Below are 12,864 nucleotides of genomic sequence, written 5' to 3'. Positions count from 1 at the left end.
CGCCCGGCTCCCGGCCCGCGGGGCCCCATCCCCCGCGCTGGTGGTGCCTGGAACCCGCTGCTGTCCCCCGCATCCTTTGTTCCTCGCCGTCCCCTTTCTTTGCGCCCGGCCCTGCGCTCCACTTTCCCACCTACGATGCCCCGGACGCCTGGGCACTTGCGGTTGCAGAATGTGAGCCGTTGTGAAGTCTGAGGGTCACACGCCTCAGGATCCATTCGGACTTGAAAAACTAGGTTACCCGCCCCGGCCTAGAGTTCTGCTCTCCCCACCCCTCCCCACCCGCCAAGAGAACACCTGCAATTAACCAGCCCTTGTGGCCTAGCGGGAGGGGGTCACCGAAGGGCGACGGGGACTGGCGACTCCCGCGCGCTTCCTGACGCACCGCTTGGAAGGTGGGAGAAGGAGAGAGCGCGGAGATCCTGGAGCGGCCCGGCTCCGGGGGCGGGGAGGAGGGGGAACCCGGCGAATCGACGCTGGAGTTCAACCCGGAGAGATCAGCCAGTTCATTGCGGTTAGGAGTTCGATTCATCCACACATTCGGGAGGTTAGCGGCGGCATTGTTGAGAAACTCTCGATACCCCGCCTCATTTTTTTTCTTTTACTATTTGTTTGATGTCCTTGCTTTTGCTTGGCAAGAGGTCTTAGAAGCCAGTATAACGTGCCGGAGGGCTCAGATCTGAGCCAGGCGAGCCAGCCGGGAGGTGCGAGCCCTGGAGTGCGTGCACGTCCATAGGCGTCAGACTAAGACCCTCAGGCCGCCCCCTGCCCCACATCTTGGCGAGATTTCTAAGCACCCTGCCCTGGACCCACGTACCGTGCAGGTTTGGGGGAGAAAAGGGGTGGAAAGGGGAGCCACACCAAAATCTGCTCTAAAGAAAACATCTTTTCAACTTTCCTAGCAATATGGGCAGGTTGATAAGGTTTGGCCCGTTTGTTCAGGAAATGGCTTGAACGTTTAAGTTCCATAGCGCACGGGCTGGTTTTCCATTTTAAACGATCAAAAATCTGCAGGCTCTTTCAGTCTTAGCTGGGTTTCCTCGTAAAGTTCCTCATGTGTTTATTTAACAGGTGAAATCTGTCTGAAATTGGGTTCCTGGTACGTTGTCTAAAAACGTTTTAGAAGAACCACAGACCCAGAAGTAGTCTTAGAAATGAAACTTTTTTTTTAAGGTCTATTCCTTTTGAGAGAGAGTGCACGGGTGCACAAGTGGGGGAGGGGCAGAGAGAGAGAGGGAAACAGAATCCAAAGCAGGCTCCAGGCTCCCAACTGTCAGCAGAGCCCCAGGCAGGGCTGGAACTCGCCAACCATGAGACCATGACCTGAGCCGAGGTTGGGCTGAACCAACAGCCACCCAGGCGCCCCTAGAAACGAAACTTTTATTAAAATATATCTCATCCTTCCTATTTGCACACAGAGCCTTATTGAACTCATTTTCCCGTTACACTGATAAACCCTCCACCTATTAAAGAATCAGTGGCATATATATTCTTGACTACTAGTCATACTATTTTACCAAAACCAAATCCCACTGAGTATAAGATGCACTTTTAGGGATGCCTGGGTGGCTCAGTCGGTTAAGCATCTGACTTTGGCTCAGGTCATGACTCACGGTTCGTGGGTTTGAGCCCTGCGTCTGTGCTGACAGCTAGCTCAGAGCCTAGAGTCTGTCTTCAGATTCCGTGTCTCCCTCTCTCTCTGACCCTCCTCTGCTCGCACTGTGTCTCTCTGTCTCTCTCTCTCAAAAATAAATAAAACATTTAAAAAAAGATGCACTTTTATGTAACCAAGTAAGAAAAAAACATGCACTCTGATTTAGGAGGTGTTTGGATGTCGGAAAGAATTGCTTGTTTTATAATCTGTAAAAGGTCATCGGAGCTAAGCAGAGCCTGACAGTACTTTCCCTGCGGACTCTTCATTCCTTCTAAGACTGACACTGGTTGGCCTGGGATCCGGGAAGAATAAGAGAACAGTAGTTCCTTGGGAGAGAGGTAGGCTTTAGTAACAGTCGTAGAAGTCCAAAGAAGAGAAAAAAAGAGAGAGAAATGTAGAATGGGGGATAGTTGAGAGCCACTGAATCTTGTCTCTGGAGCCAGCAGTAAATGAGGCCATTTAGTGTCCCCAGAAGCCGGGGGACATAGGAGAGATACTCTTAAGCATTATTCTTATTCTAATTCTGAGGGTTTAAAAAAATTTTTATTTTAATTTGAATGTGCCCATCTTCCAGAAACTTTCCTGGTAAGTCAACAACCGTCTTAAGAAGGCTCCCCAATAAACTGGAAAGAAGAAAACAGGGCCTTCTGACGAAGGGGCAGTGGTCAGAGGCAGTGAGATGGGGAAAGTCAGCTGGCGGAGTGGGTCGTGGAGAAAGCCAGCACCAGAAGCCGAACCACTCTGAGCCCCCCCGCCCCGTGGTTGTCCCTACCTCACGTCCCCACCAGAGGCAGTGAACCTGCACAGAAACAAAATCTTCCAGGAGAAAGCTGGGCGCACGGTTCCTGACGTCTGCCTCTCCCTTCACGGAGCTCCCCCATCCCAGCGTCAGGCCTTGGGGCTCCAGAAACTGCCCAGTCTACGGAACAAACGGGAATCTGGTGTGGAAGGCGAGGTTAAGACTGGGCTCTATCACAGTAACGGATGACAAAGCCATCCAAGTACCAGCAAGGGCGTGGCCGGTGGAGAAAAAGGAAGAAACAACAGCAACAACAGCGTGGAAGGAGTCTTAGTAAAACAAAGGTACTCCTAGATTAGTAGAACACTTTTTTACGATAGTTGTAGCCGTCTGTCCTACAACTTGGTAAAAATACGACTTCCGTAAAATAAACTCAAAGGTTAGAATATTTTAAATTGTGATGGAGAGGGAGGTTGCAGACTTAAGGAGATAATTTGAGCACCCTAGAAACATGATTGCAGAAGACATAAGAAGAAAAAACGGGATACTTTTGACGTGAAGACATTTTTAATAGAGGAAAGGTTTGATTGCAGCCCAATGAATGCAAATGAAAAGACAGAAAAGATCGAGTCAATTAGGAAGAATCTCACGTGGAAATTAAAAAAAAAGCACAGTCACGCATTAGCATAATTGGGACCCCTGTCATCCAGAACCAACAAATGGGCCAGAAAACACAAATAAAAGCAAGATAAAAGAAGTTTTCTTGAAGAAAAATGGCCTGGAGGCCAAAGGAACATTTTTCAGGAAATTACCATTTTCCAAATATTCATATGGGAATACTGAGCACCAAGATATCTTTAGTGATTTAAAATTTTTTTAAGAAAGAAAAAGTTTTTAGGAAGCCAGGCAGAAAAAGGAGATAGAAGAGGGCAAGCCAAATCAAGCTGGCCTTAGAAGTTCTCGTTCTAAATTCCAAAATATGACAGTTCTGAGAGAAATGTTGTGAATGGAGGACAGTGTCCCCAGGAGGGTATTTCATCCGGCTTAGTTGTCACTCAGAATTAAAGTCAATAGGCATGCCCTCTCAAATATGAAAGAGCAAAGGGAATTCAAGACCCAGTGAGCTCTCTTTGGGGAAAAAACAATGCTGGCTTAGAAAAATCCAGCAAATAACAAATTAATAGATAAATCAAAATAAAGACCCCAGGCATAGAGATCTCACGCTCAAAAGGACTGTTGGTTGGTTTTTATCTAAATGTAGAATTCATACCAGACATCTTTGGAAATTGTAGGTAGAAAAAAATGTGATTGCTATGTGAATCTAGACACAAAAAACAAGAAAGCAAAAAAAATAATAATAAAAAGGAAATAGGGAAGGGAGATGAGAGGAAAGAGGAGAGTAGCAAGGTTCTGTCTTTGAAAGCAAGGATCAAAAAATATGGTTTAATAGTAAATAGTGGCCGGGGTCCCTGGGTGGCTCAGTTAGTTAAGCCTCTGACTTTAGCTCAGGTCATGATTTCACAGTTTGTGAGTTCAAGCCCCGAGTTGGGCTCTGTGCTGACAGCTCAGAGCCTGGAGCCTGCTTCTGATTCTGTGTCTTCTTCTCTCTGCCCTTCCCCTTCTCATGCTCTTTCTCTGTCTCAAAAATAAATAAAGATTTAAAAAAAAAGTAAACAGTTCTAGGAACATACGCTCTAACTTCCTAATGTTTTCCATAACCTTCTTTTTAAACATTAGAGGAATAGTTTAGGAAGTTACTCTTTCTTACAGATAAAAATAATTTGAATGTCAACAATCCTTTCAGTCTTCCCTTCAGTTTTGTTCCAAGTGCAATTAAATTTAGACAAAAGTGTCGTGTGTGTGTACGTGGGTACATGTGCATGCGCACACACACGCAGACATGTATAGAAAGATCATGTTTGCCTCGTGTTCATGATGGAAATATCTGGAAGCTGGAATTTGCACTTTCATCCATTATTTTTAATTTTTTTAGTGAGCACACAAAGTTTTACAGAAACAAGAAAGACCTTTGAAAAAGAAACTGGAAACACACAAAAATGCCAAGATGCTAACAGCGGTTAATGCTGGGTTGTAGAAGTAAGGAAGATTGTTACTTTCTTCTTTATGCTCTTTTGGTATTTTTTTTCTAATTTCCAGGAAATAATTATGTAATTGTGTTTGCATCATATTTCTGAATCCAGTTCATTCACGACTCCCTGATGACCAATGATATGCCAGGTGTCAGGCCAGATAGAAGAACAAACTTGTGCTCTCCACCAGGAGACTGGAGGCCGCAAGTGCTGTGAGGGCTGTCTGTCTGTCTGTCTGTCTGCTTAGAAGGAGTTAGAATTCAGAGAAGGATCGCTTCACCCCGCTGTCTGCATTCGAGCAGGGCCCTGGAGATCAGCCGTGTTTGGTGACATATCAGAAGCAAGGGTCGCTCCCGGGCGAGGAGCGACACCCAGAGTTTGCCCTGGACAGTGACTCCAGGGAAACCCAGAAAGGCTGAGGACAGCCTTGAATTCAGCCTCCAGCGCGATGCCTTGTTAGGTGACTGAGCTTCAGATGGCGCTGGTCACAGCATTTGCAGGGAACCAGAGCAAAAGACAAATGCAGGGCCCACATGTTTAAAAAGCAAGAAGTATCACTGAAGGCATTTAAAATATAAAGCTTTTTCCTTTCTTCCACAGTCTCTCTCAACTGGTAACTTTGATATTTTCCATTTAAATGTCATCCTGAGTAAAATACATAAATAAATAAATAAATAAATAAATAAATAAATAAATAAAATTTGAAATTATTAGCAAGAGTTTCAACCTTTCCACTTTATATTGTGCAAATGCACAGCTCTAAATGCAAATGTAAGCACATTTAATTCATGTGGGAGTCACTCACCAAAATACACAACTGGCATCTTATAGCACATGTTGAGAGGGTACCTCGAACTAGCCAGAAGAAGCAAACTCCAGCCAGTCAAGGGAGGGTGACAAGGAGAAGAGAGGTCCCCCCCCCCATGCACACAACCCAAGAAGTGTCACGTGCCCTATGCCACTCTGTCCCTTTCGACCCTGGGCACACAGGCACTCGGGCCTCAAGGATGCCAGGATGCCTGTGCTGCTAGCCGCCCCGAACTCCAGCCTGGGGTGGGCTCTGCGGAGTCCAGCCCTGAATCTCTCCTTCCCAAGGACCTGCTATCTCAACCCACAGTTCTCTGGCCATACCCAAGCCCCTGGACATGCTAGGTACCTGATCGAGGCTGCCCCTAGATGCTCCCGCCCCCCAGTCCAAGTAGCCAGCCCCCTGGGCGAAGCAGGGCACAGCCAGCCTGGTGCAGGAGCAACATCCACTCTGCCTGGCTCCTTCTCTGTCTGCTGACACACCAGGAAGGCATCAGTGCAACGTGGGACTTTCCAACAATGTGACCCAGCTGCCACCCCACACAAAGGTCATCACTGGTGCCCAGTGTAGAGACAGAGGCCAGGCAGGGCCTGGGGACTCCATCCTGCAGGGGAAGGGGTCAGTGAGACCAAGTGTGAATTGAGGCCACAAGCTTGCCATGTGTCCTATTGTCCATCAGCCTCCACTACCAAAACACAAGTTCAAAGGTTAAAATTGTTAAGCATTTCAAGACAGCCATAGGCGAGCAGTAAACCGAGGTTGAACCCTTCTTCCAGCGGAACCTGAGTGCAGAGGCCGATGAAGAGCGAAGCCAGCCCTTCCTAGTTGCAAGAGCTTTGCTTTAGGAAGGCTGATTTGTAGTCAGGGAAAGTTTTAAGGAGCCCGATTAACAACCCCAGGCAGGACGCCAAGACAGGAAATTAGATTTTCCAAGCAAGCAGGAATCTAGTTACTAGTTATTGGGTTGGAAGTAGAGTATGGGTCATCAGGAACAAAGAGGAGGAGACATCCTCTGGCCCACAGGGGGTGAGGGACTTAGAATTGTGTAGTTGTGTGTGTGTGCGCGCGCGTGAGCCATTAAAGAAAGCTGAGCGTTCTACAGATGTAGAACAAAGGTGAAGATGTACCATCAGGAAAAGACAGAGGGTTGAGAGGCCACAGGGCAGATGTTCAAGTGTAAGAGAGTCACACCCCCATGTGGCATTCTACACTCTAACTTCGGCCAGCACCTGCGGAATGTCCACAACCATGCAGGCCCTCCTTCGGGGAGTATTGGGGGGAGATGACGTCACGTGTCTCAAAGATCTTTGTAGATATTCTGAATGGGTGCAGTATTGTCGGATGGGTTGTAATGTAAGCAGAGGAGCCTGGATAGCTCATGGGTGGCAGAGTCTGTAGCAGGGATGACAGTTTTGTTTTGTTTTGTATTATTTTATTTTTCTTTTATAGTTTATTGTCAAGTTGGTTTTCATATAACGCCCAGTGCTCATCCCGATAAGTGCCCTCCTCCATGCCCATCACTCCCCCTTTCTCTCTCCCCCTCCCCCATCAGGCCTCAGTTTGTTCTCAGTATTCAAGAGTCTCTCATGGTTTACTTCCCTCCCTCTCCCCAACTATTTTTCCTCCTTCCCCTCCCCCATGGTCCTCTGTTAAGTTTCTCCTGTTCCACTTAGGAGTGAAAACATATGGTATCTGTCCTTCTCTGCCTGACTTATTTCACTTAGCATGACACCCTCGAGGTCCATCCAGGTTGTTACGAATGGCCAGATTTCATTCTTTCTCATTGCCATGTAGTATTCCATTGTATATATATACCACATCTCCTTGATCCATTCATCAGGTGATGGACATTTAGGCGCTTTCCATGATTTGGCTGTTGTTGACAGTGCTGCTGTGAACACTGGGGTCCATGTGCCCCTGTGCATCAGCACTTCTGTAAGGGATGACAATTTTGACGTGGGAGTTCTTGGACTCCTCTAGGAGAATACCCTGGATGGCACCTGTTACCGTCATAGTCAAGAGGACTTTTTCATTTGTTTTGAGCTTAAACTCAAGTCTGCTGCTTGTGGTCCTTTGCCAGTTTCAGCTTGGGGCTTGATGCTACCACACTTTTGGGGGGACAGAACACCAGAATCTATAGGGCCCAGTGACTTGGATGGAGACCAAAGCCCTGAAGCAGAGAATGAACAAGACTGCGGGGGTGGGGGGGTGCGCTGTCAAATCCACAATGAATTTTTCACCTTGGAGTGAGGAAAACTTTCTCACTAGGATTCAAAATGCAGATGCCAAGAAAGAAAATACCGTTAAATCTGAAAACCTATAGCTCAGAAACTAACGCATGGAAAAACCTTTGTTTTAATCCAGCATGAGCAGGGCGCCTGGGTGGCTCAGACTCTTGGTTTTGACTCAGGTCATGATCTCCCAGTTCGTGAGTTAGAGCCCCACATCAGGCTTTGGGCTGATGGCCTGGAGCCTGCTTGGGATTCTCTCTCCTCTCTCTGCCCCTTGCCTGCTCCTTCACTCTGTCTGACAGCTCAGAGCCTAGAGCCTGCCTCAGATTCTATGTCTCCCCCTCCCATCCCCTCCCCTGTTCTCACTCTGTTTCTCTTTCTCTCAAAAATAAGTATTTTTTAGGGGCACCTGGGTGGCTCAGTCGATTAAGCATCCGGCTTCAGTTCAGGGCATGATCTCATGGTTGGTGGGTCTGAGCCCCATGTCAGGCTCTATGCTGACATCTCAGAGACTGGAGCCTGCTTTGAATTCTGCCTCTTTCTGTCCCTCCCCCACTCATGCTCTGTCTGTCTCTGCCTCTCTCTCTCAAAAATAAACATTAAAAATTTTTTAAAATAAATAAATAAATATTTTTAAAAGGAGGAGAAATAATATATATTTGGTTTTGCTTATGCATAAAGATGTTGTGACGGACTCACGAAAGAATGAACAAAAGTCATTTTGTGAAGCAATCAAGACCTTTGGCTATTTACTTTTGTGTATTTTTGAAAACAAATAACTCTGTCGCCTATTCAAAAATTAAATTGAAAACTTCTCCCCCAGCTAGATAAGAACTGGCCGAGGAAGCTGGAACGGGAAAATTCCTGTCCCTGCCTCATTGTTCTGTCTTTGTCCTTTGCTATCTTTGTAATTTAAGTAAATATTTCAGCATTTGGATCACCCGATATTGCTTTCCTTTCAGATGTGAAAATAAAGAGAAGACTTAACAACAAAAATGCTTTGGAGCCAGAATACTTCCTGGATTAGACTCCATCATTTGTATCCTGTGGGTAAGTGTCACTTGTCACCGTGCTCATAGGAGCAAGCCGGCAAAGTCACCACCATCCAGATCCCTGTTGGGGAGTAGCAAATGGCTTTCCCTGATGAGGGGGGGCCCACCCAATGCCAAGAGCCAAATGAAACCTAGACAGGAAGTCTGTGCTGATTGATGGTCTGGATTCATTATGAGTCTCTGCCCTATTATTGATTTTAGGAAAACCAAAAATTAAATAAGAATGACTTAAGGCTCCACAGTGATGGATAGTATCCTCGTAGGCAATCTGAAGGTAACTTCTCTTACTACCCTCCTAATCCGGGGAGGAGTTGGTCACTGTACTCCCACACTTAGGAAGAGGCCAGACCCTTTATCTTCTACCACATCGCCACACTGAAAAGTCACCCCTGAACTTTGGCTTCCTGGCTTCATTTAGTATTGATTTTTTTTCCCCTTCTGGAGTCCTAGTCCACTTTTTCTCAATCTTCCTTTTGATTCTGTTTCAGTATCACCGCGTCATCTGTTCCATAGGTCATAGGTAGGGGATCCCTAAGCGGGCCACTTCTCCCCTGCCCAGGACCGCCCAGGCACTGTGGCGTGTCACCTCCTTGGCCTCTAGGTACTAAAATTGCCTGCAAGCCCTCCCCTCCCAAGTCACTGGGCCATCCCGAAAACAAATGAGGGGCCCCAGATCCCATCAGGTTCTTCCTACACCCCCTACACCACCCTCGGCAAGTACCTTTACCTTTAAAGTTTCTTAATGAGCAAGATGCGAGTGTATTCATATTCTGAGACTTTTTCCAGATGGGTAAATGCTTCTCGGGACATTCTCTCAAGCGACCGGCCCTGGTGTTAGCATCATCTCCCAAACACGTCTTACTCTGGATTCGCTCAGGTTGAAAGCCTTGTGCTGCGACCCTCCAAAAACCCTTCTCCTGAGCATTTTTTTTTAACACAAGGACATCTCAGTCCAACGTTAAGCCAAGTGTGCAAAAGAATGCCAGACACAGAGCAATAATTCCAACTTGAGTCTGGAGAGAGCATTTTTGCTTGTCTAATATTTTTTTCTTCTTCCTAGTGTATATCATCGGCCTCATGGTTGGTGTGGTATCTGCGTGGCCTGGTAAGAGATTTTCTTGGCTTGGCTGAATTTTGTGTAAGAGACAGGATTGGGGTACCCATTGAGAAGTCTAAAATGTGGGGAGTTTGATTTCTGATGCCAGATCTGTTGCCCATTTTGGTCTGAATTCTTTTTCTCAGATTTTCTCAAATACTCTCCTTTTCCCTATCAAAGCCAAAAGTAACCACATTTGCACATTTGTCTGTCAAAACTCTTTTATAAGAGATTAACACCAGAAATCATTTAATTTTTTTAATGGTTATTTATTTATTTTGAGAGAGAGAAAGAGAAAGAGAGTGCATATGAGCAGGGGAGAGGCAGAAAGAGAGGGATAAAGAGAATCCCAAGCAGGCTCCACCCTGTCAGCACAGAGCCCCGCTCAGGGCTCAAACCCACAAACCGTGAGATCATGACCCAGGAGCTCATGACCTGAGCCGATATCAAAAGTCAGACACTTAACGGACTGAGCCACCCAGGTGGCCCCACACCAGAGATCATTTTAAAACTCCTTAAAAGGGGCACCTGGGTGGATCAGTCGGTTAAGCCTCCGACTTCAGCTCAGGTCATGATCTCACGTTCGTGGGCTCGAGCCCCGCGTCACACTCTGGGCTGCCAGCTCAGAGCCTGGAGCCTGCTTTGGATTCTGCGTCTCCCTCTCTCTCTGCCCCTCCACACTCATGCTCTGTATTTTTCTGTCTCAAAAATAAATAAAACATTAAAAAAAAACTCCTTAAAAGAATTTTCAGGGGTGCCTGGCTGACTCAAGTCCGTAGAGCGTGTGACACTGAGTCTCGGGCTTGTGAGTTCGAGCTCTGTGGTGGGTGTATAGTTTACTCAAAAATAAAATCTTTTAAAGGAATTTTCAATTTAAAACCCCTTAACCGAAGATTGAGGAGACACAGACTATGCAAAACAAAAAACAATCCAGAAATGATTTCCCTTTAATTTGCATTCTTATACCTGCTTTCCGGTGCCAAATAAAGGAAAATAACCTTTTTTAAACTAAACACCTTGCCTACATATATAAACCTGTCCCCATAATCTCACTGTGCGTTAACTATATGTCCAACCTTGCGATGGGCACAGGGGAGGAGGCGTTCACAGTCAAGAAGCCAAGGTCCTAGGTTCTAAGTACAGGAAGCTTCGAGAATCACAAAAAGTGAATTTGGAGAAAAAAAAAAAAAGACTTGCATTTGAACAGAATTTGACAACCATAGCTTTATTTTGTTTTGTTTTTATTTATTTTTGAGAGAGAGAGCAACTGCGAATGGGGGGTGGGAGAGAGGGTGAAGGGGACAGAGGGTCCAGAGTGGTCACTGACAGCAGAGAGCCCAGTGTGGGCCTCGAACTCACAGACTGTGAGATCTTGCCCTGAGCCAAAGTTGGACACTTAACCGACTGAACCACCCAGGTGCACGACAAGGACAGCCTCAGAGTCTCATTTGCCGCTGCCTCTCCCAGCTGCATAATACTGCGTAACCCAACTTCTCAGTTTCACAGTCTGTAGAATGGGTCTCTTAATAGCACCTATGTCAGCATTGCCGCCCAGATTCAGTGTCCGGAAGGAGCCAGGCTGGGCATACGTTATCTGTCCCTTCCTTCCATGACTGGGGAATAAGTGCAGTGGGAAAATCAGTGGAGAGAAGGCAGGCAGAGGGCTGAGCTGCTTGGAGCAGTGCAGGAGTTGGAGTAGAGTTGAGAGAGTGAGGTGGCCCAGGACAGAACGACATAGATCATTTTGAGTCAATGAGCCACTGAGAGTCCATGATAATGAGGGTGAGCCCAAATCCTGTTTACACAGTGCGGAGTTCCTGTCTCCTAAGCTTGCCTGCCCAAACATCGGTCAGTTCTAGGCTTCATTCCTCGTGCCCACCAGAACCATTTCCTTCTGGTGTTTCTTTTCTTTTTTTTTTTTTTAATGTTTTATTTACTTTTGAGAGAGAGAGAGACAGCATGAACAGGGGAGGTGTAGAAAGAGAGGGAGACACAGAATCCAAAGACGGGCTCCAGGCTCTGAGCTAGCTGTCAGCACAGAGCCCGATGCGGGGCTCGAACCCACAAACCGTGAGATCATGACCTAAGCTGAAGTTGGATGCTGAGCCCCAGTTTCCTTCCTGTGTTTCCAAGGCCCCCGAGGCTTCTGTGCTGAGAGTGTCGGCTCCAAACCCCAAGTGACAGAGGGGAGAATAGCCAGGTGACACCCTGGGTTCCAGATTTCAGTGCCGGTTTTTTTTTTTTCTCTCCTGTTTCCTTTAGGTTTGCCTGATGAATCTTGCACCTTAAAGGTGACATTTCGCAATTTCCGGCTAATCCTATCATGGGAATTAAAAAACCATTCGATTGCACCGACTCACTATACGTTGTGGTACACCATCATGAGGTTGGTTTGATGTTTTGTTTGTTTCTTGCCGAATATATTATCTTGCTCCTAACTGGGGAGTGGAGAAGAGTCGGAATCTTACTCGTGATGACGCTTCTCTCTTCTCTGTTTTGTATTCAGAGCTTTAAATGTCCAAGGACAAGACACAAGTCTGTTTTTAATTAAGCTGAATACTTTAACAATCCAAAACTATTCCTAAGAAAAGTTGTATTTATCATCATTTCTGCAGGTCAGAGCCTCACGAAAGCAAAATAATTACCGCGTAGGGTTTCTATAATTATTTCTCTGACTCAGTAAGTCTGAATGTTTAAAAGCACTGTTTTCTGAGGACCAGAGTCCAAAGATCTGGTGACCTTACTGATGTCATGTTCATTTTTCTTTGCTCGGGGAGGCATGTGGCACATCGGAAAGCTGCCTGGCCCAGACCAGGAGAGGCCCAGGTCCACGGTCTGGTTTGATCACTAATCAGCCGTGACCTTCAGGCACAGAGCTCTGCTTCTCTGAGCTCAGCGTCCTGCTTATAGGTTGCTGCAGAGAGTAATGACTTAATGGATGGAGATCCCTACGTCTTTCTTTTTCTCCCATCTGACATCACCCTTATAAGTTACTTTAATCTAATAGCTGTGCTCCTTCATTTGCTATTTATCTGGCTACTAATCGCTGTTACTGCCACTGACTGACCCATGGAGGCCTCTTGTGAGTTTCTCCGGCACCTGCCAAAGTCCTAGTTTCTCTCTGCCTTAGGTGGTCACATGTATTGCCTACTAACCTTCCTGAGGCTCAAGAAACCAGACTTTTGTGTTGTCCCCAT

The 12,864-nt window shown here is 46.4% G+C and overlaps 1 protein-coding gene across 1 annotated transcript in view; it reads left to right on the top strand.

Annotated features, from left to right (window-relative positions):
- The first annotated feature begins 9 nt into the window (after positions 1-9).
- The window catches only part of IFNAR2 (interferon alpha and beta receptor subunit 2), a 31,397-nt gene continuing 18,542 nt past the window's right edge, over positions 10-12,864 (top strand). The window contains exons 1-4 of the mRNA XM_029939040.1: positions 10-544; positions 8,482-8,569; positions 9,632-9,676; positions 11,930-12,053. Of these exons, the coding sequence (XP_029794900.1) occupies positions 8,515-8,569; positions 9,632-9,676; positions 11,930-12,053 (224 nt within the window). The 5' untranslated portion in view covers positions 10-544; positions 8,482-8,514. The remainder of the gene's footprint in view (positions 545-8,481; positions 8,570-9,631; positions 9,677-11,929; positions 12,054-12,864) is intronic.

The sequence above is a fragment of the Suricata suricatta genome, chromosome 5 (assembly GCF_006229205.1).
Source record: "Suricata suricatta isolate VVHF042 chromosome 5, meerkat_22Aug2017_6uvM2_HiC, whole genome shotgun sequence".
Classification (NCBI taxonomy): domain Eukaryota; kingdom Metazoa; phylum Chordata; class Mammalia; order Carnivora; family Herpestidae; genus Suricata; species Suricata suricatta.
This window is presented reverse-complemented; position numbering and strand designations above follow the sequence as displayed.